The following is a 27,982-nucleotide window of genomic DNA, read 5'->3' as shown; positions in this document are numbered from 1 at the left end:
GGCGCATAGCAGCTCATGCGCCACAGAATCATGGTGGCGTGAGCCGGGGGGTGGTCCCCGCAGGAAATTCTGTGGCGCATGGACCAACGTGCGCCACAGAAACTTAACTTTCTGTGGCGCACGCTGGACCATGCGCCACAGAATTTCCTTCGGCCATGTGCAGTGGTGGACCCACGGTGGGTCCCACGAACTTTCTGTGGCGCATTGCTCACCGTGCGCCACAGAATCTCCATCTTCTGTGGCGCACGTGCAAGCATATGCGCCACAGAAACATCAATTTTTTTATGGCGCAGCTTTGTGGTGCGCCACAGAAATATTTTTGTGGCGCATGACCATTTTGGTGCGCCACAGAGGTGATTTCCACCTATAATGGTTTTCCTACTAGTGCATGCAGGTTTTGATAACCATTTCTTCAAAAGGTTGTTTTTATTCAGAAGAACTATGTCCGTCAGCCTTCACCGGTTTACTAGAACTTCATGGAGTTCCTTTCCGGCAGCGTTCGCAGTTCCAAATCCCGGAACAAGGAGTGACTGGTCACAATTCGTTACACTCTGCAGAGGTGTGTTTCTTTACCCATAAGAGATCTTAACCTTGGTGCCAACCGGGCAGCTTTCCCGTCCACACTTCCTTTGGTGTGAAGCCCGGTATAAGGTCCTAGCCGTTCATATCCCTCCGCTACCTCGCACACCCACCCTTTGTTGCATCCCCGACCCTGGGTCCTCGCCGGTCCCATTATTCCCATATTTCAGGGTGGACCCCGACCACGACGACAATTTGGGATCGAACCAAACTCCTTCGCCGGTAGATGCAACCCCTCATAGACCGCAATACCGTGGGGACTTGAGGCTTCCCCAGCCACCAAATGATCTTCGGGCTACAAGTGTTCTACGGACAAAGCCGTGGGGACTTGAGGCTTCCCCGACCACCAAATGCACCCTAGGATTCAAGTGTTCTCCGGTAAAGCGCGTCCGTTGATGTACGAGAGGTGGAAATACAATTGGCTACTCCGTCCCATTCCAGATCCTATGGTGAACACGGTTTATACGGCACAAGAATCACTGGACGACATTTGTTACTTAATCCTAGATGGATATAAACCCTTGCAATGGAACCTCCACCATATCAACACAATCCATGGTTCCATTGCCCACCACATAGTCATATTCATAGTTATGAAAATAGTGGTTTTGTTTTTTTTATGCAATAGTGATAAACATAGTACTTTGCAAGTAATTTGGTAAAAATACTCAAATGACATGAGCAAGCGATGAACTTGCCTGAACACTTCAAACTGTTGCAGTTTGATGGTGTGGACTGACCCTTGTCCTCTGTTGCTGAAAAAATAGCATCATTGTCCGATAAGGGCAATGGTTAAAGAACCAAATATGCATGATTCAGCTTTTAGGGTTGTTCCCCCCCTTTTTCCGGTGTTTATTATTTTATGTAGAAGGTTAATACTAAGAATAATTTAGAGATATTCTGTTTAGGGTAAAATACAACCTTGAAATGTTGTCAAGGTGTTTTTATAGTCCAAAGGTATTAATGGACTTATTTTCATTATTGAAAATAATATGTGTGATTTAAATGATTATTTAAATCATTAATTTAAGACTTATTTTTAATTGTCTTTAAAAATTCAGTTTGATATTTTATTCATGTAGAGAATTTTATGCTGATCAATTTTCATATTTTTAATTATTTTTTTAGAGCTATTAAACATTTACTATTAATTTTCAAAGTTTCAGCATTTTTTTTATGAATTTGTGAAATGGCACAATTGCCCCTGGGCCCACCTGTCAGTGGAGCCCCGCGGGTTTGGTTAGACCAGCTCGGGTCCAACCGACCCGAGCGGTCGCTCACACCTCACTTCCCCCGCGCCGGCTCGACGAACCCTAATCCCCCATCTCTCTGGCGATCCGCGTCGCCTCCGCCGTCGCCGCTCGATCGATTCCGGCGAGCTCTGCCGGACTTGGCCCCCGCCATGGTGCGCAATCGACGCGCCCCACGACGGCGGTCATCCTCATCCGCATCGATTTGACGCAGGCGACCTGCTGCGCCCATCCCCGACCCTCTCTGGTGCTAGGGTTACGGGATCCGCGCGATCCCGCTGCTCCCAAAGCTCCAGGCGAGATGGCGCCCCCGTGGCTTCGCCGCCGTGCTGCGGTTGGTGCCGTGGCGCCGCCATGGCTTGGCTTGGCCTGGCGCCGCCGCACCCTGGCGTGTGCCGCCGTGGCCGCCATGGCTGTGAGTGCCAGCTGCTCGCCCCGGTACGTGCTCCATTCGTCTCTCTCTCTCTCCCTGTCTGTTCTACTTCCTCATCCTCTAGTTCTGACCATGGCTTGTATCTCCATGTGGAGATGCTCGCCATGTCACTGCTCTACTGCTGCATCTTGCTTGCTTGCGCATGAGCTGCTGTGCTCTGCTGCTACGCCATGCTTGCACCACTTGCTTCATTCCAGCCCTGTGCCTCTGTTCTGGTTATTGTGCTTGCCAGAAGCTCAAGTGTATTCATGTTTGCTGGCTCATGAGTATCTTGTAATGCTCATGGACTGATAAATTGCTACTGGTTATGCTATAATTTATTCAATTGCTTGCTTGCTGGCTCTAGTTGTTGCTATGGCTCATTTATATGTGGGTGTCATCCATATATGTATTCCTAATTGGATTACTTGATTAACTCTTGCTTGAGCAAGGTTAGTTATGTGTGCTATACATGTCTAGCTCGATCCAGTGGTACATCATGTATTTGATGTGCTTCTGGATACAATCATTTATTTGATTATCTGTGAAGCAATTGTTGATGAATTGGTGCTGTGTAAGATATGTGATTCATGGATTGATGCTAGGTTGGTTCTAGCATGTACTGGCATGCTCTGTTAGGCCCTGATGGTTATATGGTCATCAGTGCTTAGTGATTTTCTACTGTCCTATGGCTTGTGTTCCTCTGGTGCTCTTCTTTGGCCTGTGTGGCACTCAAGCCTGTGCTGGTGCATGCTCTTGCTTACCCCACAGCACATGCTGTTGCTTGTAGTGATCATCTGGATCATATGCAAGACTCCAGTGCTTGGTTACCTTGTGTATGTCATTCATTTGTGTAGCTTGTCATGATTTAATAAATGAATGAGATGAACTGCTTGCAGTGATGAATCTTATGATTAATTTATTTGGGCTAGAGGGATGCCAACAATTGTTGGGGACCCTAGCCCACTCTGAACCCATCTGGGTGATGATGTATGTGATGGGCTTGGTGGTTTGATTGTTTTGGTGGTTGAGGTGGCCTCAGCAGTCATTCTTGGCTGCTCAGGAAGCTCCCACCCCTGTTGGCTGGCTATGGCTTGGAGAATACATCACTGGACAATCCCTTGTTGGATTTCCAGTGAGCTTTACTGTTGACAAACAAGGAATAGGCACAGGTTGCCTATCAGTCTGATGGTTTTACTAGTTGTAGGTGCTAGGTGATTTGGGCTAGGCTAGCTGTGAACCCATCCTTTGCTGGATTTCCCTAGTTATGCCACTAATTTGACATAACTAGTGTTCCCTGGGATGATCTCCTATTGGCCTCTCCCCTCTTTGCTTGCACCAAATGGCTAGCAGCCAAGTGATGCTTCAAATAGGGTTCTACCCTTCTTTTGCTTCTGTGGTTTATGCATATGGATGCTTAAGTATGAGCAAGATATAATCCTGCTCAGGCTCCTGTGTGGTATACCTCACTCCAGCTCCTAGGATGTGTTGTTGGTGTAGAGGTGTTGCTTCTGTGTTAATCTGTTGGTTAAGTGCTTGCCCTGCTCCACCTGGTGAGCTCCTGAAGCTTGATTGGATTCTGTGGTTGTATAGAGCAGATTGAACAGTGAGGCTGTTCTATCTGTTCTAGCTGTTCTAGGGTTTTCTTGGTGTTCTTACCAGATCAATCCTGCCGATGGATGATGCAAGTGACTAGGGTTTGGCTGTGAAAAGCTTTTATATGATCTCCTCCTCCTTCTTTGGTCGACAACAAGGCCTGGCAGCCTGTTGGTGATTCACCAGCTATGTGTGTGTGGTGTGCTACATGCACACTGCCTTGTGAGCACTCTGGCTGTGTGTGTGTGCAGATACATAGTATCTGGCTTGGTCCTTGGCTGTGACTAGATCAGCTCGGCAGAGTTGATCATATCTACCCAATTTTCATTTCTTTGCTAACCTGCCAAGTGGCAATGCCACTTGGCATAATACTTGTGTTATTTTCTTGTGTTTGTTCTATTTGTGTGCAGGAATCAAGAAGCTGATCAAATGGGCATGAAGATCACCAAGTTCAAGATCATATTGTAGATTAGGATAATGTCCATTTACTTGTAATTTTCTTTATCTTTTTCTATTCAAGCAATTCTTGTAATGTGTAATTATTTTCTTATGAATATTGTAAAGACAATGTAATTTGTGTGCTGATCAATAAAGCTCAAGATTTTCTCTAATGAGCTTTACTTATTAATTGTCTTGTTCAATATTGTTTACTATTTATTAATTATTTAATGAATTTCCTCACAATTGAATTATGAGATAATTATTTGATATTTGAATTAGACATTCAAATTCAACTTAGGTTTGAAATCAATCATGCAACTTAATTTGTGATGAAATCTCTCTCCTCTCTTCTCAAAACCCTAATTTAGTTGAATGGAAACAAGTTTGTCGCACTCTCGGAACCCTAACCCTGTAAGGTGTCGAGAGAGAAACTTGTCCCCCTTCGATGCAATTTTTGTTTAAAAGCGCGAAATTTCCCCAGAATTTACAATGCAATGCACATCCATTTCTAAAATCTACCCCTCGATCGTCTCTAAACCTGGGACATTACAGTGGTGCACATCTCATCCGCGTGTGTGTGTGTGGGGGGGGGGGAGGGGGTGAGTCATCTACAATATGCAGATGACACGATGATCCTGTTGGAGCCTACCGATCTAGGGATCACAAACCTCAAATTTCTCCTCCTTTGCTTCAAGTATGCCGGGCTTGAAGATAACCTTTGACAAAAGTGAAGCGATTGTGACAGGGGTCACCCAGGAGAGGAAGCGAAGCTTAGTGAATAAGCTCAACTGTAAGTTTGGCAAGTTTCCCGTGAAGTACCTCGGTCTTCCGACCGCTCATGGTTTCTGATTGGGACCTCCTCCCCGAAAAAGTGGTTCATAGGGTTGACCCATGGCAGGACTTGTTCCCAGCCTCAGGGGGAGGTGGAACTCACCAACTCCTATTTGTCTAGTTTTCCGATGTTTGCGATGGGTGTTTACTTGCTTCACGAGGCTACTCATAAGGGCATGGACACACCTCGGTCCTATTTTTTCTGGGAATGTGTGGGCAATAAAAGCAAATACCATATGATGGACTGGGCAACGGTGTGTAGGCCAAAAGAGTTTGGGGGTCTAGGGATCCTCAACACCAGATACATGAGGATCTAGAAGCTATATCAAAAAGCGGAGGTACTATGGGCTGACCTGATCCGCGCCAAGTATCTGGGCACCTCGAACATTTACTCTAGAGAGGTTCCGGTATGTGGCTCTCAATTTTGGAACGCCATTCAAAAGCTCAACTGACATTTCCAGCTTGGAGTCAAACATCCGTTTCGCAATGGGAGGTGAACCTTTTTCTGGCTAGACTACTGGTCGGGCAATGCACCACTTAGGGCCCTCCTCCCACTAATGTTTAGATGTTGTGCTGACCCATTTATTTTGGTTCATGGGACCCATGTTCTAGATGGGAAGCAAGGGGAATGGTACATCCATTTCCGGAGACAATTTGGCCTTGACGACATGGTCGAGTGGGACAACCTATGTAGGGAGATTCAAGCTCTCTCGGAGGACCCCAATGAGGATGGAATGTATTGGGCCTTGGAGACCTCGGGTGAATACTCCACGAGATCTATCTAACTCAGTTTGTCGCAGGGAGCGACAGTGACACACTTCAGGGAGGTGCGACGTACTACAATGCCACTGAAAATTAATATTTTCTTGTGGCGGTTGATTAGGGGCAAACTTCCATGTAGCGATCAGGTGGCGAAGAGACATGTCCCTTTTACGGGTGCATGCTTTCTTTGCGGTGAGCTTGATGATTGCACTCATATCTTCTTTGTGTACCCTCTTGCTCGTTTCGCCTGAGCACGAGTCAGGGAATTCCTTCATTGAGATTGGAACCCAAACAGGGCTGGTGGTTTCATCTCACTTGCCCATGGGCTCTTGGGCTCCCTTCGTAGGATAGTTTTGTTCACCTTACGCAGCCTTGTGCTAGACTTTGTGGAATTTCCACGATGAACTTACTATCAAAGGGAAGATGATTAACAATCCAGCTGATGTCTTCTTTTAAATGTTGATTCATATGCAGTGCTAGACGGTTCTAATCACACCGACAGACAAGGGCCTGCTGGACGAGGCACTAGGTGTGGTGATGAGACTATACGCACAGACTAGGGCTTGAGGATGACTTGCTGAGGCACGGTGGCTTAGTTCTGCTTCTTGTTTCGTTCTCCTATTGTCCAGGCCTTAGTCCGATTTATGCTATGTTATTTGATAAAATTATAAGACTACGGGTTGTAAACGTATACTGTATGATGCCGGTTTCGTGGTTTTATTAATTTAAAGGTTGCTATGGCCTTATGTTCAAAAATTAGGCGTAGCTGGCCGGTGGATAGGGACGGAAGGGGCATGGCGTCCGTAGGATCATCGAATCTAGATCTCATGGTATCATTCCAGGTGAAAATGAAGGGGTCATTTAAAAAACAAATATACATACGCAGTTTATAGGTGCCTTTTTCAAATAAACACATACCAATTATGGAGAATGCCAACTTTGCCCGTTATGGCTCTCTCTATCTATATATACACCATCGGTGCAGGCAAAAGCAGCAGGCCCGGGCAAAAGCATTAGTACTGAACATGTCTTCATCCAGGGGTTCATCAGCGATGCAACGGAGGTTTGTGCTGCTGGCACTGTCCCTGCTCCTCATCTCCTGGGGCGGCAGAGTCCAGGCGCAGGTGGTGCCGGCGGTGATCTCGTTCGGTGACTCGACCATCGACGTCGGCAACAACAACTATCTGCCCGGCGCTGTCTTCAAGGCCAACTACGCGCCGTACGGGAAGAACTTCAGGCGCCACAAGGCCACCGGCAGGTTCTCCGACGGCAAGATCGTCACCGACGTCACCTGTACGTCGTTGCATACACACTCTCTCACACTTAGCATACCATGCAACGGTGTCACTCTTAGCTATCTATAGGTTCTGTGAACTTACAGTTTACCTGGTGTTACGGTTTGTGCATGTGTGCTTTCTGCAGCTGAATCGCTTGGCTTTGAGGGCTACGCGCCGCCGTACCTCAGCCCGCTGGCGTCAGGGAAGAACCTCCTCGCCGGCGCAAACTTCGGGTCCGCCGCGTCCAGCTACGACGACGACACGGCCGCCCTGTATGTAAGTATATATCAACCATATCCTCGAAGAAAGCAGCTTTGATTAGGAGTTGCAGTACTGTACATGAGATAAGAGTGGCAGCGTGAGTACTGTGTGAGAAACAAAAGAAGGTTATCATGATAATCCAACCTTAATTCGTATATTTTGTAGGATGCGATCACGTTGTCGCAGCAGCTCAAGTACTACAAGGAGTACCAGGCCAAGCTTGCGGCGGTGGCCGGGCGGCGCGGGGCGCGCTCGATCCTCGCCGACGCGCTGTACGTCGTCAGCACCGGCACCGGCGACTTCCTCCAGAACTACTACCACAACGCCTCCCTGTCCGCGCGCTACGACGTCAACCGCTACTGTGACCACCTCGTCCGCATTTTCTCCGCCTTCACCGACGTTAGTACACCGGCTTACCGACATCGCCGGCCTCACATACCCATCGTACGCATGCATCGCTCGCAGCACGTGACGTGACCTTGTGGTTGTGGATCACAGGAGCTGTACAAGCTGGGAGCACGGCGGATCGGCGTGACGTCCATGCCGCCGCTGGGGTGCCTGCCGGCGGCAATCAGGCTGTACGGCAAGGGCCGCAGTGGGTGCGTGCGTCGGCTCAACGGCGACGCGGAGACCTTCAACCGGAAGCTGAACGCCACCGTAGAGGCGCTGGTGAAGCGGCACGACGGCCTCAAGGTCGCCATCTTCGACATCTACACGCCGCTCCGGGAACTCTCCGAGAAACCGGCGGCGCAGGGCTTCTCGGAGGCGAGGAAGACGTGCTGCAGGACGGGGAAGGCGGGGACCAGGGTCTACCTCTGCGACCCGGCCACGGCGGTCGGGATGTGCCGGAACGCCAGCAGCTACGTGTACTTCGACGGCGTGCACCCGTCGGAGGCGGCCAACTTGGTCATCGCCGACTCCATGATCTCCGCGGGCATCGACTTACTCACGTAGTAAGCGTAGCTAAACAAGAATGTGCAGCTTCTGCAGATCGACGAGCCTACCGACATACATATGTTTCCGTAGCAATGATGATTTCAATTTGTATCTACGTACGTACTGCAAATTAATGTGAGCTTTTTGTTGCCTAGTTAATATATTATGAATATGTCATGAAGAGCTTATAATTTGTGAACAACCTCGGTAGAGGTACCTAGCTCGGTGCAGGTCGCTCTCGGCTTTTCTAGGCAACTGGTATTGAGCTTTGATTAGCTTCAATTCCGTGACGAATGCTCAACTCTTGCAGCATGCATGGTTGGGCTTGCTTATCTTCTTTCAGATTTGCTATATACTGAGAATTTCCTAAGGAGGTGTGGATTCTCTGCTCTATTTCGACGATAAGATTGATGAAGTTATCACGGAGGTGGAGAGGCCTCATTATGCATGGAAATATTGACAAACATATAGCCTCGAATTAACAAGAGGTTTGATCATTACTAGTGAACTAGGGATACTACCACACATCGATCTGACATCCAACCGATATGGCTGGTTGCTATAGGTGTTCCATAGCATAACTTATGACGGAACCTCAACTTTCCATGTAAAATTTCCTGAAGATGGGAGTACTCTTTTTGAAAACTCACAATCAAGAAAGAATTATGACGTGCGGTGGGAAATTGGTCTTCCATAGCATAACTTATTCACGATAATGCACACATGTTCACTAGTCATGTCACGGACATCTCTAGAGCGCTAGCATGCAGATCAAGATGCAAAATTAGGTAGGGCCTCCCGTCAAGAACGAACGCCTCATCTGGCCATGTCTTTGCTAGAGACAACTAGCAACGATTGCAGGCCTCTTATATATGGCTCTAGTTCAACAGATCACTTTATTGCATTGCTCCAATTGACCTAATTGGTGTTCTGGCCTCCTCTGGCCTGCGCCACCGCACCTCCATCTAGGCTGACGACGTGGTTACCTTCCTGCGCCCCCTGGCGCTCGATCTCAAGGTTTTCGCAGCGATCATTCAGGATTTTGGGGATGCATCTGGCCTTCGCACCAACTTGGCTAAGTGCTCAGCGAATCTCATTAGATGCACTGACGCGGACGAGGAGGCCGTGGTTCGGGAGCTAAGTTGTCCTGTGGTCCCCTTCCCTCTCCGATATCTTGGACTACCCCTGACGCTGAGGAAACCGACTGCCGCACAACTACAGTACCTAGTGGATAAGGTGGCCAACAAGTTGCCAGGTTGGAAGGCCTCCCTTCTGGACAGGGGCGGACGCCTTGAACTTGTTCGAGCGACCCTCTCAGCGATCCCCATTTTCTCCATGATGTCCCTCGACATCCTAGCGAAGACGGTCTCAGCCATTGAAAAGATCATCAGAGGCTTCCTCTGGAAGGGTAGGAAGGATGTGAGGGGGGGTCACTGCCTGGTAGCGTGGGACAAAGTCTGTGCCCCGAAAGAATGGGGGGGCTTGGGATCCCCAATCTCCGGTTTATGAATATTGCCTTGAGGGCCAGATGGTTGTGGCTTCAACGAGTCGACGACTCAAAGCCGTGGAAGGAATTCAATATCCAGGTCCCACAAGTGGTGCGGCATCTCTTTGAAGGTGCTACCTCCTCGATACTAGGGGATGGAGCGTCCACCTTCTTCTGGACAGACTGATGGTTACCTGCGGGCCGTCTGACGGATATAGCACCAAATCTTCTTAAGGCGGTGCCTAAACGCTCGCTTCAAACGCGAAAAGTGCGCGAAGGGCTGGCCGGGGCTTGGCTGGATGATGTCTCGCCGGATCTTGATGCATCAGCGATCCAGAGCTTTTCTTCGTTGCTGATATGTTAGTGGATGTTGCCCTATTTGAGGGTGTGGAGGACAGCTTCAGATGGGGCTGGGAGAAAGATTTTTCTTACTCTGCGCGCTCAGGTTACCGAGCTTTGTTCGGAGCCAGGGTGGATATGCCAGGGGCGCTCCAGATTTGGCGCTCGAGGGCCCCACCCAATTGCAAAGTTTTCCTCTGGCTAGCCAGCAGGAACAGATGCTGGACTGCTGACAGATTGAGCAGGCGGGGACTTCCACATCCGGCGGCATGTCCTTTCTGTGACCAGAGTACCGAGACTCTAGACCACCTGCTCATGGGATGTGTGTTGTCCCGGGATGTCTGGGCAACTTGCCTGCGCTGGTGGGGAAAGCTGCACTGGATGCCGAAGTTGGATTCGAGCTTCGTGGCTTGGCTACAGGAGAAGCGTAGTGGACCTGGGGGGGACCGCGACCTCTGGACAGGTGTTACCCTCGTTTGCTGGTGTCTCTGGCGACATCGCAATGACATTGTGTTCGAAAAGGCCGCCCCCTCCAAAGCCGTGGTGATTTCAGCGATCGCCACTGAGGCGGAGATGTGGAGGATCGCTGGGATTTTTAGAGGCACTCTTGCGCTAGTAGATAAGTGGAGATGCCGCGAGTAGTCCGGTTCAGTGTGTGTGCTACCCTCTGGGTAGTGGGGTTGCGTTGCGCGGGCGTCTGTGCCCCGAACGTGTTGTATCTTTGGCCTTCTGGCCTTTCTTCTTGATTCCGATACGTCTTTCCATGACGTATCCTTAAAAAAAAATTGGTGTTCTGTTCCATGGCAGCACCATGTGGTAGAGTAAGAGGCCAAAGATGTCACGATGTTCACAGTAGTTAGGATTTGACCTTTATTAGTTCGATTGTACGACGCAAGGACATTTGAGTGTCTCCGAGCTCTAATTCATGCTCACCAAGGTATGAAACTATGCATCAATCTATCCATTATTGGTCTGATTCATCAATGGCGGCGTAATAGAGTTGCATGTTGGTAAGTGTTGTCTTTGGTCCGTGCGATCTTTCCTTCTTAATTGGATCAAACAATATTATATTTGTTTGTCTAATCTTCTTCGTGAAGGCATTTTGCTTTTGCTAAGATGACAATTTTGCTTTTGCTGAGATGACAATTTTGCTGAGATAACAATTAATCTGCAGGAGACGTTTAAATGGGCTATTAATTGGATGAACGTACATGTTTCTTCTGTTTGTGCAGGGAGAGTAAGGCTAGTTATAGTGGGGAGTAACTTAGACTACTCATAGTGGGAGTAACTTAGCTAGTAACATCACACACTTCAATGCATTTTGGTGACATGGCATGATAATAAATGAAGAAAGAGATTGAGGTGGTAACTAGCTATGTTACCATAACATCACACACCCCAATGCAAGATGAGTCTACAACATATTAATGACACAATGCATGACACCACATATAAGTTACTATCCACTATGAAGGTACTAACTTAGACTAGTAACATGGCATATGTTACTAGTCTAAGTTACTCCCCACTATGACCAGCCTTACACTAGTAACATATGTCATGTTACTAGTTTAGGTTACTACCTTCATAGTGGGTAGTAACTTATATGTGGTGTCATGCATTGTATCATTTATTATGTTGTAGACTCATCTTGCCTTGGGGTGTGTGATGTTATGGTAACATAGCTAGTTACCATCTCACTCTCTTTCTTCATTTATTAACATGCCATGTCACCAAAATGCCTTGAGATGTGTGATGTTACTAGCTATGTTACTCCCACTATGAGCAGTCTAACCATAATGGGGTCGAGTCCTCATCCCGATCGATGACCCGCCCAACTTGGAGCCGCAAGTAGGCTGCAGTGCTATTGCGTTAATGGATCGCCGTACCACTTACTACTGTATAGTATACAATTAGAAGGCTACGTGTGAACCCCCTGCACCTAAAATCTAAAGATTTTTATATATTTTAGTTGGTTGCCGCATACTCACATTGATGACGCAATTAATAGCTCATTTACGGTCTCCTGCATTGAACTCTTCAATGCAAGACGTCGTTGATTCCTGGTACCGGGGAGACGATATCTATGATGCAGCAGCTGTATTGATGTAAACCATTACCGGCATCCATTGCTTGTAAAATAATTATTTTGCAATTGGCACTCCACAGATTGAGACATCACGATCTCTATCCGTGCTTAAAGTATCCCCCTGCAATAGAGATTCAGGAGTTAGATATTATTGAATTGACCACCAATAACAGACCAACTAACTCTAATAAAAGACTGGTGAAGAACAGGTTATAGTAGGATTTTCAAAGCTGGTTCCAAGTTAATGAATTGTTTCCGGAATATCTATAGTGGCAGAAGATGCAACTTCTGACATTTTGTGTTCTTTCTGCATATGTACTATAAACAGAATGAACATGTATGCACATGTTTTTTTTCTTCTATGTATGCAACAAGTTCTTACCATGGAAGGAATTGTGCAGTCTGAAATTAGCAGCCATGAAGTTCATAAGCGCTAAAAAAGAGACCGCTAAGTGCAAACATATCAGTCATCTTTATCCATCGTATCCAGTCCAGAGTAAGAAAAAGTAAAATTAAGAGGTAATAGTGTCCCATAAAAAATAAGAAATGAATTGCCTAAAAAGCGAACACCCATCAGAATCATTTCCCCAGTTTGGCAAGGGCACAAATAACAGCAACAGACCAAACCAAACTGTTATATCAGTTGCTAGGCCTGATATTGTATATAAAATTCTTCAAAACATTTTAATTTTTTATCTTCAAAACATTTTAACTTCCAAATGTACCGCGGTCTGCAATCTGCACAACATAGAAAATAAAGTTTAGCTATGGATCCAGAATCGCTTAGTAGGACAAAAAGTAAAAGGCAGGAAAAAAATGAAGTACAAAAGGAATGTACATTGAGGCCATTTATGTTCTCCAAAAGCAGTTTGACCAAAGCTGAAATATTGCAACACCAAATATAGCAACGGCACTAGTAGTAGAGTGTAGTAGTTAGTGCACAATAAAATTGTTGGCCAGAAACAGTAGTGCAGCAGCAAGAGAATCAGCAAACATATAGTACACATCTAAGCAGCATGTCATGTAGAACTGTAGAAGTCCCTCAGCGGCTCAGTCTAAATATAAATATCTCCTGCAATTTGGTAAGATAGGTATGGTATGTGATGATACTTGCCTAAATGAACTGGTGATCACAACCATTTTAGTTATGGGTTCAACCACATCAATTAATATTAGCGGTCATGACAGAAAATGAAGTGGAAACATCAAGATTGGAGGCAACAGCCAAATTTGCAACTGAAGGCAGTGTTACTAGTTTGCCCGATCCAATGCTCGACAGATGTTAGTTTACACTATCTAGAACTGACAGACGTCACTTTACATTATCTACTAGGGTAGAAGTGATCAGAGCCCATACAGTTGCACTACTTAAATAGCTGGAACTTGTGGTAACCTCAGAACTCTGATACCAAGAGCTGGATGGATATGTTTCAACTCAGCAGCTCATCTCCAGCAGTATAACCACCAAAGGAAGACCAGGAATCCGTCAGGACACATTCACAGTTACATAAAGGCCCTGGTAATTGCTATGGGGGGAGCAGAACTTTTGTGTTCATTTGAAGGATAACGTCTTTGAATGCCTCGCAACCATCAAAACTCTGCCCTTTATTACTCCAGTTCAGCAACCTGTACCGGAGATCAACTATAAAATCTTTATCTTGACCTACCTGATTCAGCAATAAATTTACACACTCGAGCAAGTATGGGCACATCTTGGTTCTTAGTTCACTGACAAAACAACGACATGTATCTTCACATTCAAAGATCGCTCCAGACATATCATCAATGATGTCAAGCCAGCCAAAGATGAGATACGCACCACTTAAAGCCCGTCTTTCAGTAAAACCTCTATAGGTGGATGAAAAACCATCATAACCAAAATGATCTCTCGTTTTTTCCTGCACTTCCTTTGACTCCAGAACCAGACCTGTGCTTGTGTAGCGCAGAAGCACGTTACAGTCCTGCTCACTAATACAGCTAGAGGACACAAGCAACACCCCTAAAGGAATCTGCAAATGCAGAAAATTAGGGCATGAGAGAGGGATGTCTGATGTGTCTTCATCTTGCACTTGACTAACAACAGTTCTGCTACTGAACTTCACACAGTGATCATCAAATCCTTTAATGAGGGAACTGACAGGGTTGGTCGATGCATAAGGTTTCCCTGTATCCTCAGCTGCGGGTATTCGCAATTTCCTCCTATGATTTACAGTACTAGTATTGTATGCATAACTGGGGCGTCTTTTGTTGTTCCTGGCCCAAGCATGTGATAAGTCCACCATATTGTTAGCTAACATCTGGCATTCATCTACATTAGAAGGGCATAAGACCCACGAAAGGTAAAATGCTGCCCTCTGAGCAAGACTGATATCACTTATTGATTGAGCAGTTTTCTCCCTGGATAATATTTCTGATATAAAACCTTGCGAACCTTCCTGATGAAAAAGTAAGGCAGTAGCAAAACTGAACCAGATAGGGAAATTTGTAATCATTGACCTGCAGCAGCACAGAGTAGGAGAAATTAGCTTTGAGTTGGATAGAATGCTCAAAATCAAGATATTAGTATTTCCATATTAATGAGCATACCAAGCAGAACTATATTTGAATTTGGCCACTCCCTTTGATGATGGTTTTTTGCCAAAGTGTGATCCCTTTGATTGTTGTGATTGTATGTTGTTCCATGAAGAGTTACCTTCCAAACAAACCATAGCTTCTATGCAAGAAACAAGATCCATAAATCTTCTGCATGATATGGGTCCAGTTAGTATGGCAAGCAAGTCCCTTTGTTGGCTTGGGAAATAAGCATGCGTAAAGGGAAACTTCTGCCCCAGTTCCATGGATATTCCCCATCCCATAGGCTCGAGAAGAACATCTAGTAGTGATGATACCACTGCCGTGCAAAGTTCTAGCACAGGACCCATACCCCTGCATACGTAAGTGGCATACATAAGGAAAATATTATAAAGAGGTCTCCTTAACAGCCAGCGCAGAATGTAAAATGCATTGATACAATATACAGAACCATTTGCATCCATAATAGTGTTGTAGGTATACCATTTAGACCAGGAAAAAGGAAATGCTAGAAAGACTAATAATTATGCCTCAGGTTAATAAAGTTTCCATGTCAAGAAATTTAAAAACTAACAGATGATGAGATTTTAAAATGAAAACAATAAAATGCATCAATTAATTCAATTTTCAGCTATTTTGATTCCAAGCTTTGCAGAGTTCAATTGGCCATGCCCATTAGGCCATAACCCTGTTTCCTAAAATGAACTTCAACTTTGCTGGTTTCAGGCTCAAGGCAGAACACCTTTAATTGTACATTGTGTAATTATAATTGCGAGTGTCAAAATGCTTGGAGAAGTCAACTGCCATTAACACACAAACTCAGAGTCACACAGAAATATAGACCAGCTAGTACCAAGTATTATGAGGTGTGAACTTACGTCTCCAGAAACCAGATATGGAATAATGATCGCATCTCCAAGAATGCAGGCGGGGAGCAAACCAAACATATTACAATCACACGCCATGATACCCGATCATGTAACTCTTTTCTAAGATAAAGCAAGGGCCTTGCAATTGTTTCCCGTAGCATCTCTGAAAGATCATGTCTTAGAATGGATGGATCAAGATGCCACAGAAGGGCCCTACCACACACATAAGCAAAATGCAATGCAAATCAGTAAATGTGTAAGAAGAATAGCAGGTTGATTTTCCTCAAGTCAGGCAACAGAGGAAATCATCACCTAATGTAAGCACAAATAAGATAACAGGGTGACGATAACTCAACATTGTACTCACAAGCAGTGGATTAGTTTTTTTCAAGTAGAGGGTTAACAAACAAAAATATATGTACAGTGGACCAAAAAGATCAATGTATTCCAGGGATTCTGTCGCTCTTTAACATGTATATTGCATTATTTTCTATAGTATCATTTTTCGCAGCGAAAACAGAACATGTTTCCAAACATACTATAATACAGCACAACCTTGACGAATATTGTATTACATCATTAAATCTTTCTTTCATTAACAATAGTCCATGAATGCTAGTAGTAGTACTACATTGGCCCATATATAACTGTCCCAAGCATACCTCGGCGGGATCGAGCCATCACCGGGAAGCACTTGATAAGATGGATGCATTGCTAAATCGATACCGATGGTACCCATTTCATAACTGGTTTCTCCATCCTCTCTGTAATATGGCGAAGGAAAGAGAGACTGGTAACATGGAGATAGCAGCGGCGTTTTCACAATGGCGTGCAGAAGATCAAAAGAGTGACCCGCAACTGCACAAGATAAAATCACAAAATATCAGCATTGACGGAATTACTCCTTCCTTCCCAAATTAGGATGCATATTAGTTTTAGTCAAAGTCAAAAAAAAATTAAACTTTGATCAAATGTATAGAAAATAATATCAACATCTACAACACTAACTCGATGTTATTAGAACCATCATGACATATGTTTTCATACTTTATGCATTTGATATTATGAAAGTTAACATATTTTCATATACAGTCAGTCAAACTTTATGTCAAACTTTATAAAGTTTGACTTTAACAAAAAACTAATATGCATCCTACATTGGGAAGGAGGCCTACAAAATGAGAGGGGGCAAACATAACCTCTGAACTGCAATGGAAACTGTGTTGGATGACTAATAATGCCGTGCCAGTTTAAAGTTGGTCTAACAGTGACAGCATTGTAATTTACTGCATTCAATCCGGGGAGAAAATAAAAGGAGAGGGGAGAGGGGACTCTCAGTTCTCACCATCACGATCCCCCAATTTATCGACGAGGGCAGCACAGGAGCGGACCAGCTCGCGGCAGTCCCCGGGAGAGACGGAGGTCCCGAAGCAGAGCATCTCGCCGCCGCTCCGCTCGCCGGTCCGGACCACTCGGCACGAGGCCGAGTCGGAGAGCGCGGAGACGATGGTGCGGACCAGGCAGTCCAGGCGAGCCCTATCCACCTGCAACGGAAACACGCGCTCGCTTACACCACCAAACAACCAAGGCTGACAGAGAGGTCGAAAACAGAGGGATTGCCTCTTGTGGGTCGAAGCACATGAGGGAGAGCGCGGCGTCGAGGACCCTGGTTCCGGGGGCGGGGGCGCTGGTGTTGAGGGCCGCCGCGAGGGAGGAGACGGAGACGGAGGCGGAGATTGGTTCGCCGCCGGTGGGGCGGGAGAGGCGGGAAGCTACCTCGGCGAGCAGGTGGGTGAGGTCGTTGAGGGGCGCCGGCGCCATTTTTTCGGGTGGTCGGCGCTGCCACTGCGTGCGAGTGCGAGTGCGAGGCTCGGAGAGAAGCCGAAGTGGGGAGGAGAGAGACGGGCCAAGTAGGCTTTTTGTGCTTCATTTCAGCTAGAAATGGGCCTCCATTCCAAGTCTAGGTCTAAGTGTGCAAAATATATCCCTGAAAAGACTATCTGCTTACCGGAAATCCACTTTTGCAACCCATGTGAGTAGAAAAAGACAAGTTTGGTCCTCCAACATGACTTTTCACTATATACTATTTTGTCTTTTTTTGCCTATGATAATATAAATGTTTTTTTCTTCACAAATATTGAGAACAAGTGTGTTGAACCATATTTCCTTGGCCGCCGGGCAGGCGACGATCAGATGTAGTAGCGTTGTTTCTGGTTCCTGGCAACAGAGAGGGCAGTGGGGCTGGTGCTGTAATCCTCTCCGTGCGAGGCGGTCTGACGTCCAGCAACGGTTGTGAATTGCAAGCCAAGCGTGGACTTTCTCTGACAAGGGTGGTGCATTGGAGTGTCAGATCGCTTTGGCCTCTAAGGCAAACTCTTGTCTATGGAACATAGCATTGAGAGCATGTCTAACAGACCCTTAAAAGGGGCAAACCCGTATAATAACCGCCGTTATACGGGTTTCGGCTCTACCCGGCCGTCTAGCACACCCCGTAAAACCGGCCCCCGCATCGTTTTTTGCTGTTTTCGATTACGGGGCGGGCTTCCGCCCCCTACTTGTGCGGGGTGGGAGCGGGGATAGAGGGCGAAACCAGTATCCCTCCTCCCACTGCGCGTGAACGGTTTCAGCGAAACCCAACCGCCGCCGCCGCTCGATCTCCTCCGCCCCGCCCTTCCCAGCCACGTCGCGGCCGGATCCCGCTCCCATGGATCCTCCGCAAGGTCCGCCATCCGCCGGCGGTCCATCTCCGACGGCCACGGTGGTTGATGTCCCCGTCGTGGGCCCGCCCAACGCCCGCGATGTGTCGGCCATGATCTCCGCCACCATCCCGTCGAAGAGGAAGAGGTTTCCGAAGCAATTCTTCGAAGGCCCCGCAGCTCCGCCGGCCGCGGATGCGCCGGCCGCTGCTCCCTCGGCGGCAGCTCAGCCGGCGGCCAAGAAAGTGAGGATGAAGACGAAGGCGGCCGGGCCGAGGGGTGCTCCGCAGCCCAAGTTGAAGACCAAGCAGGTCAGCCGCATCGGCCTCGCGCCTCCACCGTCGTCCAAGGCCACGGCCCCTCCTCCGTCCGACGCGATGCCCGCGCCGCCGCCACCCGCCATGGACGTAGACAAGGTGTTCGACGTTGAGTCCACAACATCGTACATGGACATGCTCAACGACTCGGCGGTGGATTTGGACGCCGGCACGATGGGTTCGATGGAGAGTGCAACGTCGAAGATATTGATGACGGGGAAGAGGATGAGGGTGACGAGGAGGAGGTGGTTGAGGTTGATCCGGCTGCCGCCGGTTCATCATCGACGCCAAAGCCACGCACCGCCAACTACACCGAGATCGAAGACGCTACTTTGGTCCGTGCTTGGAGCAAGGTGGGGATGGATGCGTGCACCGGAGTGGACCAAGGCGGCAAGCGCTATTGGCAGCGCATTGAGGATCTCTACCACCAGCTCAAGCCTCGCACCAAGAGCATGGCCGACAGATCCTACCGCTCCCTTGAAGGCCAATGGAACATCATCAAGCCAGCTTGTTCTCGTTGGAGTGCTGCCATGGATCAAGTGGCCGACAACCCCCCTAGTGGAATCGTGCCGGAGGACTATGTAAGTTTTCCTTGTTTGTGGCTATCCATATGTGTTGATCATGTGCAAACATCACATAATATTGTTGTGCAACCCAAGTATGCTCAAGCCCGGTACAAGGACATGGCCGGCTCCAAGAATATTCTGTTTTACGGGGTGGGGATACGGGTTCTGCTAGCTCGCCCGAGTTTTCGGCCGGCGAAAAGTGGAAACAGGGCGCTTTTGTCGCGTTTTAAGGGGCGAAAAAATACGGGGCCTGTTAGACATGCTCTGAGAGCATCTCCACCAGCGGCCCTCAAATGTCGCCGGCTGGGGCGTCAGCACTGCTGTATGAAAGGTGTCGGCAGTGCATCCTCCATTTGGGGACGTTGTTCCCACACCGACGCCTCCCAAATGGCGGCCCCCAATTTTTTTTCCTTTTTACAATATTTTGAAACAACATATCAATCACATTTTATTCATATAAAATTAAATTATTCATACAATCAATCAGCATGTTGAAGAAAGGCTGGCGAACGCGCAGCATGTTCGTCAGAATCAGCTGCTGTTGTTGCCGCCGAACAGCCTGAGCGTTCTGCTCCTCGTGAACAGCTGCACCATCACCTCGTCGTCGATGTCCATCGCGGCAATCGGACGAACACCTTGCGGGCGGGGCGATACTATCGCGGTGGCGGCGAGCTCTGTTCCGGGCGAAACAGCGGCCTCCGGTCGAGGGGATGTCGGCCGTGCCGATGGATGACGGTTCCTAGACAGTCGGCGGTGTCTATTGCAAGCAGGGTGGGCGCGGCGGCGACGGCGACGGTGGCGATCTAGAGGGGTGGGAGTCGGCTCGGGCGTGTGTAGGAGGTGGGAAAACGGTGTGTCTGGCTGCCAGGCGGAGCCCACACTCGTTTTCAGACGTGCCGCGAGGTGCCGGCGCGCCCGATTCGTGCCCTTGGCGAAGGGGCCGGCACGGGGTTGCCGGCGATTCTATTGGGCTCCAAAATTGGCCAGCGCCGTTTGGGACGCACCGGTGCGAGCCTATTTTCGCTGTCGGCCCCCAAAATGCTATCGGGCCTCTATCGGGGGCGGCGGTGGAGATGCTCTGAGCTTGACGAGAAGTTTCCACAAATGAACTGGTCTTCGGCTCCGGGCTGTAACTGAACTTGCTTGACCTGTTCCCATAGCTGGCAGTATTGTGCAAGAGCCAGGATCGTGAGCTGCCCTCGAATGTCTGTGATGCACCGATTGATTTGGAGGGCATCTGCAACTGATCTAGTTTGTGCCGGTTTTCTGACGAACTGAAGTGAATCAGGTGCAATATGACGAACCAGCCATCTTTCCAAAAGGAAATCTTTTCGCCATTGCCAAGAACACAGACAGTTGCTGAACAGAAGAATTCCTCCGTTGGAGGTTTCATAGAAGGTTTAGTGCTTGCCCAATCTATTGGAACCAACAATTCTACTATCCAAATTTATTGCATGAAGGTTGTAGATACAATGAAGAATGGGGGATTCTCGGCAACCTCATCAGGTGCAATATATGACGATTGTAACATTCTGTGGAGTGATTTTGATAATGTTTCGATAGAGTTTTGAAATAGCGAGGCCAATCAGGTGGCGGCGCATGAGCTTGCTAGTAATTCTTGTAATTTGGTCCATGAACTCCCTAGCTTTATTATTAGCAAGCTCGCAAATGATGTAACTTTGTTATCAGATCATTAAAGCATGCCGCATGGCTTTCTATCAAAAAATAATTCCTTCAACAAACAAAATCTTCTCTGCATATTCTCACTATCCGAAGCAACGCTCGAAAAGAAATGAAGAACAATGTCTCACGAGGATCACGTCCATGCATATGGCGATGTGTTTGTGGTAGAATAGCTTTGCTTTTCTCGAAAGCAAAAAAAAGGAGCTCTCTTTTCTTCCCTGGAAAGTGACAACTGAAAAAATATTACAAAGGCAAAAATACAAATGCCAAAGTATTGATGAGCAACGATGCCGACTTTCCTTCTGCCGATTTCTTTTCGATAATGTCCCATGCTTGTTGATGAAAAGACAAAGCCGGTCTTTCACATTAGCAGAATTTCATCGAACACACCTTGTTAGGTTGAAATACCCCTGCGAAACCCCTCAAGAACTAAGAGCTCGCGTTCACTCTATCTACACGCTCGCTGCTCATCACCAGCGAGAGAATCACACCATGTGGCGAGCAGCCGCCTCCCGCCTCCTCCTTCACCAACAGCCATCCACGGCAGCCGCCATGGCATCGCACACTCTGCGGAACCTCTGCCATTTCCCGTCGCCAACCCCACAGCCATCTCCGGCGGAGGCGAAGTTCACGCCGGGGGAGGCTCAACGAATGGTGCGGCTTGTTGGAGTCGAGCTGCTGAAGAGGCGGCTGCGGGACAGCCCAGACGAGGTGGTAGGCCATGGCGAGTTTCTTGACGCGTGCGTGGAGGCTGGCGCGGCGCGCACGCGAGGCCAGGCGGAGGAGCTGGCGCAGGCGATGGACCAGTCCGGCAGCGTGGTGCTCTTCCGGGGAATGGTCTACCTCCACCCAGAGAAGGTGACATTTACAAAATTGCTAAGATTATGTGTTGTCATGATTCCATGACGAATATTGAAGATCTGGATGCTGGATTCCCATTCCAACCGATCCTCTGCATGATTAGAGTTACTGCATATGCTACTGTTTAAAAAATGTTCTTGCAAGCATATACTGTTTCAAAGGTTCAGAGCTCATACATTTAGACATGTAAAGAAACGAAAATTTGCAAGAACAATTAGAAAAAAACAAAAATTAGATAAGTTGTCGGAAATAAGAAAAATAAGGGGAAACCAGGAACTTACAAAGCAAAACCATGAATATTCTAGAAAAAATAGTGCAACATGTGAGAATTCTACAAATGGATTTTATAAAGGAATGTAGAAAAGGGAATCTTGTAATATAAAATACATGGATTTCCAGAGTATAAATGAAATATTAGGCGTCTTCAAATTTCCTATAATCTTGTATTTTTTTGTTTCTTAATTTTCATATTTTCTGAAATCTTTTTCTAGATATTTCCTTTTTCTTTCTAAACTTCCCATTTTCTATATTATTCACTTTCATCACGTTTCCAATCCTTTGTTCTAAAATCTAAATGCACTGCCACAAAGTTATCTCTAAAACTTCTTCTAGTAAGCAGGATATCAAATTAGACAGTTTTGAAATACGAGAGAAAACAATAAAATCTAAATATGTTGCCACAAAGTTGTATCTTAAATCCTCTGGTCCGTCTTATGTTCCAATATTTCTGGTTACTGAATTTGCAGCTGATATATGTTGATTGGTTATTGACCGTCTTCAGGTAGTGGACCTGGTTAGAAGTGTTGTGCCACCTGTACTCGAGATCGAAAATGATGTGAGAAAAGAAGAATTTGAGCTACTGAAGAAGAAGAAAGAAGAGATTGACAGGCAGGCGCACAAGCAAGTCAAGCGAATCCTCTGGTCTGGCTTACTGTTCTTGCAGACCACATTAGGCCTCACTTTCCGTTTCACGTTCTGGGAGCTGTCGTGGGACGTTATAGCGCCACTCGCCTTCTTCGTGACCAGTTCTGACCTGCTTGTTGGCTATGCCTATTTCCTTGTTACCTTACGCAAGCTGTCATATCGAAGCTACATGGAGAGGCTGTTTGAAACAAGGAGGAGGAAGCTCTACGACAAGGAGGGTTTTGATATGGAGAAGTACCTGGAAATGGAGAAACAAATAAAGTGTCCCCTGGGAGGAGAATGCACCGAAGGTTGTAAGCTTCATGAGTCAGGGCTAGTAACACCAGAAAATTTCTCAGTTGTTACTTATACTTTGTTCTGAAAATAGCTTTTGTTACTGAATTTCTTTAACACCAAGTTTATATGGATTGATCACCAGCTGCTACCAAAGCGATCTACAGAGAAATCGAGAGGCGGATGCAGGATGGGCAGGACGAGATGGTCAGCCACGGCCAGCTCCTCAACGCTTTGCTGGAGAGCAGCCTCAAGCGCACAGAGGCGGAGGCACTCGTGCAGAAGATGGATGACATCAGCTTGGTGATGCTAGTCCGGGGCAAGACCTACCTCAACCATGAGAAGGTGAGTATGTGGCATTACTAAACTTGGTAGGTTCTCCATTTGCACCCAACTTTATCAGCTAAGTGACTAGCAGGGTTAAAAAAATGCCATCAGATTTGTGGTGAGAAATATCATCATAATATATCAAACTTTATAAACTTGCACTAACATTCATCGGCAGTCCAAGTTACATACTGAAAACTTTGTTCAGATCATGTGAAGACCAATCGTATATACGTGATATTATACACACACTGCACGTTGGACCAAGTATCATGGCTGCTTTTTTCACTTTCCACTAGTAATTTATATTAAAAAAAATGTTCACTTTTCACCAGACAATTTACAAGCTGTTGGATCTATCAACCAAAGATGATTCTGTGCCAGTCTGTGTAACTAGTATTGGGCATCCATGAAGGATTACGTATTAAATCCTCAAAAGGACAGACAGCATGTGACTTAAAATTGGTATACCATCAATTTTCAGGAGCTGCAGTGTGCGACTGAACATGTCACACGTCTTAGAAAAAGGGCAACATTTGTTACGCAAGATATGCACAAAGTGCAGTTATACTAATAAATTATATTTGTCAATTTTTTAGGTTGTGGACCTGATTAGAAGGGCTGTGCCTTTTGCACTTGCCCCAGAGAACGACGCGAGAAAAGAAGAGTTCAAACAACTCCAGGCAAAGATGGAAGAGATAAACAGCCTGGCTCACAAGCATGCCATGCGGATTCTATGCGTTGGCTTTGCGTACTTTCTGCTCCAATTCGCTCTCTTATTCCGCCTTACGTTCTGGGAGTTCACATGGCATGAGACAGAGCCGCTCGACCTTACCATAGCCGGCATCCAGCTGATTATTTGCTACGGATATTTCCTCCACACCTCGAGTAATCCAACGTTACAAGACTTCAGGCAGAGGCTGTTCTTGGCAAGGAGGAGAAAGCTCTGCGCCAAGCATAGATTTGATATAGACAGATACCTGAAGTTGCAGAAACACCTTTAGGTGTAATGCCGGAGCTGAAACTTAGCAGTTGTTAATTGACGCTGATAGTGTCATGTCTCTCTGATTTTTATAATAGCTTCCTTTGGGTTCCTTTAATTGAAAGAACAACTTATATTATTGTTGCTACCAAAGGGATCTTGACATGAATCAGCAATCACCTACCAGACTAATATTAGAGCCTTATCTGTGCCAAATCGCATTACTGCAAATCCAAGGATGTAGAAGTGGGATAAGTGGGATAGGTGGCTCTTTTTCCTTCTTAATAAATTCAGATATAATTATCCCACTCGTCCCACTTCTACTTCCCAGCAAATCAATAAAAGCCAAACCCAAGGATCCAATCTCGTTTGGTTGGGGAAGTCGATGTACGAACACCCAACCTGAGTTCAAGTATTCATTGATGGAAATTTATTCTACTTATTATATTATGGGAGACTTATTTTTAGTTTTCCTTTAATGCTAGGTATGTACTCCATAGATTAAAGACCGGTTGTTTGTTAGTGTCGGTATTATCTAAGTAAACTTTCACCGGTATTGATGGTTACCATATAGGGCAATGAACGTTAAGAAAAAAAGAATGAATCTCATTAATTGCATAAGGAAACATACCTATTGCAACATCTGATAGTTTGATCATGGTCTTTCTTCCAATTATATTTTCGCAGAAAAGGTCCTTGTAATGCCTCCCCTGTAGAATCGCTGAAAGGTCATGTTTTAGAATTGATGTATCAAGATGCCACAGAAGGGCCCTAACACACACAAACAGAAAATGTAAAGCGGCTCCGTAAAATATGTAAGAAATGGCAGGGAGATTTTTCTCAAGGAAACAGGAGAAGCATGGGGAAAAAAAAACAGTGTGCCAACAACTCAATACTGTATACTCAGTCGAAATTATTTGAGAAGAGAGGGTTAACAAACGAAAACAAACACTCCAGGCCCAGGGATTACTTTTTCCACATGAACATGTATTGCCTTATTTTCCCCATCAAGTTCCCAGCCAAAAAATAACATGTAAAACATCATGTTCATGTATCTGTCTAAATTAACAGAAAGAAGGGCATGGGCTATCTCTATCACTGCGATTTATGCTTTTCTCAAAATCTACATGACATACAGGAGCTCAGGAGAATACTAACTTCTCTGTTCGAGACGCTATCATCGATTTGCTTGCAGTGCAGTTGAGTTAATTAGGCTGCTATCCAAAATTAAGAAGCAAGCAAGTCTATTTACAGGCTGTTTTGCTCTTGTATTTGATGCGCTGATGTGTCCCGCTGGTTCTCTTCTCTCTCACAATGGCACACTTCCTACTTAGCACAGCGAAGGGAAGGCACAAATGCAGATATAGCTTCTAACTGCGCAAGCAATGCAGAACAGCTCAAGGAAGCATGTGCCACAAGAACTAATTGCTCAAGGATTTACCATTGCAAGTGTATACAGTAGCACAGGTAAGATCATACCTACAGTTTCAGCACAGTTCTGCTGCAGATCTTCAGTTAAACAGAAAGGGATTCTAATCATTTGGATTTCAGACAACAGGAACCAGGTTAGCATGGAAGGTGAATTCAACACAACCCTGGTGCTGATTACACCACTGGATCATAAACAGAGACAATTGCATGGAAACAAATCATAAATAGAGGAACTCGGGACAATGTAACTCTTATACCAGAGTAGATAACACGTGTATCATTAAAATTGCTCCGATAACTTATTTTATCATGTCGAAGACCACAATTAGCTTCCACAACTCTTCAGCACTGATAAACTGCTGAATGCTGATCTAAATTCTGGAGAAGCAATTTTCATACATTGCTTTTCAACCAAATTCATGGCATATATCATTTTGCTCCTGGCTTTTGGTTATCATTAGCCGTGTCTTTTCCGGATACAGCAGCCGTTGCTGCTGCTGTCATGGCTGCAGCCGCTGCACCAACCTTCACGCCTCCTGCAGCTTTCATCGCCCCAGCAATTTTCGCAAATGCTGCTACGCCACCAACTAGGGCTGCGCGCAGAGCTACCATGGGTCTGATCTCCATGGTATTCTTCCTGGAGGAGTTCATAGATAAATGAGCACTTTCAGCACATATTGAACACAATCAACGTGAATGCATTTCCAATCTTTTACAGCTACATGAACACTAATGATCATATGGTCTGCAGGCGTACACTTTCAGTTACCATGCCCTATCTCTACATGCACACTTGCAGTATTCATGTGGTTTTAGCATAGAGCAAGTACATAGCCTCTTCCAATGTCAGATGAATAGATGAACCTACAAGATAGCCAAGATGCCGGACTAACCAAACCACTGATTAGATAGATTGATCTCGCTTTTGGCCTAAATACTATGTCTGAATCTCCTGTAAAATGCTCCATGAGATAGTAGATAATGTCAAATGCACTAAGCATGCTCTGAGATTAACTACAACTCTGCTACCGAACAAACATGCAGATAAAACTTGACAAGAAAGCAAGAGGGAACAGGATACACCACAAGTTTGCAATGCATCATGCTGACACCTGACAGCTACATCGAATCGTCCAGGTATCAAGTTCGGTAGAGCTGCCCTACGTGACTAGGCAGGGGCGGATCTAGATTGTATGCCGGGTGTGCGCCGGCACTGAAACACCCAAAAATTGTGGAGGCGGGTTGGGGCTTAACTTAAAACTGGATGACGACAAGCTCATACCTCAACACCAAATGGCCAAAGATTGCAGACGGGGTTGAGACAGCAGGAAGGCGACGTCGCGATGAGGAAAAATGGGAACGGGTTATCAGGGGGCGATGGCGGAGACGCGAGGTGGGAGGCGGGAGTTGGAAGTGCGCCGGGCGGGACTGGAGCGTCCGGTTGCTGGCGCTAACCACGGCGCGGCGGCGGCGGCGGCGGCTGTAGATCGGAGGAGGGATATGTAGAGAGGTGCGTTCGCGCTGGGTTGGATTGGATTGGGATTTTGGGAGGTCAACCAAACAGGGCGAAGAGGAAAGGCAGAGGTTTTTTTTGTGATTAAAATGGTCACATAGCTTAGAGCATCTCCACTCGTAGCCCCAATCTACGGCCTCAAATAAATTCAGACATAATTCAACATGGTTTTGAACGCCTGAAAATTAATCAAATAGTTTCAGCAATCAAGTCGTCACAAATCGCCGCAAATCAATGTCTAGCGAAGCAAAAAAGAGCGCACATTGGCCAGCGTTACATAGTCGCGGAAATCAAAGGACGAGATCATCCACAGGCGTAGAAGGCACCTCCTCCGGTGTCGTCGGTGCAAGGTCGTCGGTGTAGCGGAGGACGACGGTGCTGTCGAGGTCACCATTGGTGTAGTGCCGCTGGACTGGGGCACCCGTTGGTGCAACACTGTTGGGCTCGGGCGCCGGTAGAGCTCTCGTCTCGGCTAGGATCATGGCGTGTTGATCCGCGTCCACGCCTTGCCGTCGTTATCTATGCTGATTGTGTTGACCAGAAGGATCGCCAGGTCCTCCTTCCTCTTCTTTGCCGCCACCGAGCTTGATGTCCCGCCTCTCGATGATCGGCGCCCACCTAGTCGTTGTGACCACCTCCATCTGCATGGCCTGCTCTGCCCGCTTGGCTGCGTGTGTCGCGGTGCCAACCATGAACGACATGATGGATGA

At 46.6% G+C, this 27,982-nt stretch overlaps 4 protein-coding genes and 1 long non-coding RNA gene across 6 annotated transcripts; 2 read left to right on the top strand and 3 right to left on the bottom strand.

Moving 5' to 3' along the window:
* Positions 1–6,878: 6,878 nt before the first annotated feature.
* On the top strand, positions 6,879–8,538 carry LOC124666464 (GDSL esterase/lipase APG-like). Its single transcript, XM_047203801.1, has 4 exons — positions 6,879–7,164; positions 7,294–7,424; positions 7,575–7,808; positions 7,908–8,538. Exons 1-4 carry the CDS (start codon positions 6,897–6,899, stop codon positions 8,361–8,363), a joined length of 1,089 nt encoding a protein of 362 aa, XP_047059757.1. The 5' UTR covers positions 6,879–6,896; the 3' UTR covers positions 8,364–8,538.
* A 4,445-nt stretch (positions 8,539–12,983) lies between these two features.
* LOC124666453 lies at positions 12,984–15,161 on the bottom strand. 2 transcript variants are annotated; one of them, XR_006990905.1, is made up of 3 exons: positions 14,846–15,161; positions 13,653–14,755; positions 12,984–12,997 (listed from the first exon to the last, which is right to left on the bottom strand). XR_006990905.1 is itself a non-coding variant. In XM_047203793.1 (2 exons), exons 1-2 carry the CDS (start codon positions 15,112–15,114, stop codon positions 13,786–13,788), a joined length of 1,239 nt encoding a protein of 412 aa, XP_047059749.1. In that variant the 5' UTR covers positions 15,115–15,161; the 3' UTR covers positions 13,473–13,785. The 2 variants fall into 2 exon arrangements, 1 of the variants encoding a protein (XP_047059749.1); XM_047203793.1 differs by lacking the exon at positions 12,984–12,997 and having other exon boundaries at positions 13,473–14,755.
* Positions 15,162–15,626: 465 nt separating this feature from the next.
* LOC124703366 lies at positions 15,627–17,520 on the bottom strand. The gene is made up of 5 exons (XM_047235583.1): positions 17,320–17,520; positions 17,045–17,243; positions 16,362–16,557; positions 15,709–15,912; positions 15,627–15,630 (listed from the first exon to the last, which is right to left on the bottom strand). The coding sequence occupies exons 1-5, from the start codon at positions 17,518–17,520 to the stop codon at positions 15,627–15,629; spliced, it is 804 nt and encodes a 267-aa protein (XP_047091539.1).
* A 3,993-nt stretch (positions 17,521–21,513) lies between these two features.
* Positions 21,514–24,350, top strand: LOC124703355 (calcium uniporter protein 6, mitochondrial-like). Its single transcript, XM_047235572.1, has 4 exons — positions 21,514–21,819; positions 22,604–23,100; positions 23,187–23,364; positions 23,946–24,350. The coding sequence occupies exons 1-4, from the start codon at positions 21,514–21,516 to the stop codon at positions 24,348–24,350; spliced, it is 1,386 nt and encodes a 461-aa protein (XP_047091528.1).
* A 1,612-nt stretch (positions 24,351–25,962) lies between these two features.
* Positions 25,963–27,308, bottom strand: LOC124666445. Its single transcript, XR_006990898.1, has 2 exons — positions 27,042–27,308; positions 25,963–26,396 (listed from the first exon to the last, which is right to left on the bottom strand). It is a non-coding gene; the product is annotated as an uncharacterized LOC124666445 (long non-coding RNA).
* Positions 27,309–27,982: the final 674 nt, after the last annotated feature.

Source organism: Lolium rigidum, chromosome 1 (genome assembly GCF_022539505.1).
Source record: "Lolium rigidum isolate FL_2022 chromosome 1, APGP_CSIRO_Lrig_0.1, whole genome shotgun sequence".
NCBI lineage: Eukaryota > Viridiplantae > Streptophyta > Magnoliopsida > Poales > Poaceae > Lolium > Lolium rigidum.
The sequence above is the reverse complement of the archived record's forward strand: the minus strand, read 5'-3'. Positions and strand labels throughout refer to the sequence as shown.

Excerpts from the sequence above, each read along its gene's own strand:
- LOC124703366 (XM_047235583.1), bottom strand. The coding sequence starts at position 17,520 with ATGGCGCCGGCGCCCCTCAACGACCTCACCCACCTGCTCGCCGAGGTA. Across the intron at positions 17,244-17,319 it reads TGTGCTTCGACCCACAAGAG|GTGGATAGGGCTCGCCTGGA; the intron begins GCAATCCCTCTG and ends TTTCCGTTGCAG. Across the intron at positions 15,913-16,361 it reads GATGGCTCGATCCCGCCGAG|GGCCCTTCTGTGGCATCTTG; the intron begins GTATGCTTGGGA and ends TGTGTGTGGTAG.
- LOC124703355 (XM_047235572.1), top strand. The coding sequence starts at position 21,514 with ATGGCATCGCACACTCTGCGGAACCTCTGCCATTTCCCGTCGCCAACC. Across the intron at positions 21,820-22,603 it reads TCTACCTCCACCCAGAGAAG|GTAGTGGACCTGGTTAGAAG; the intron begins GTGACATTTACA and ends GACCGTCTTCAG. Across the intron at positions 23,101-23,186 it reads TCAGTTGTTACTTATACTTT|AGAAATCGAGAGGCGGATGC; the intron begins GTTCTGAAAATA and ends AGCGATCTACAG.
- LOC124666464 (XM_047203801.1), top strand. The coding sequence starts at position 6,897 with ATGTCTTCATCCAGGGGTTCATCAGCGATGCAACGGAGGTTTGTGCTG. Across the intron at positions 7,425-7,574 it reads ACGACACGGCCGCCCTGTAT|GATGCGATCACGTTGTCGCA; the intron begins GTAAGTATATAT and ends TATATTTTGTAG. Across the intron at positions 7,809-7,907 it reads TTTTCTCCGCCTTCACCGAC|GAGCTGTACAAGCTGGGAGC; the intron begins GTTAGTACACCG and ends TGTGGATCACAG.
- LOC124666453 (XM_047203793.1), bottom strand. The coding sequence starts at position 15,114 with ATGGGATGGGGAATATCCATGGAACTGGGGCAGAAGTTTCCCTTTACG. Across the intron at positions 14,756-14,845 it reads TTCAAATATAGTTCTGCTTG|GTCAATGATTACAAATTTCC; the intron begins GTATGCTCATTA and ends GTGCTGCTGCAG.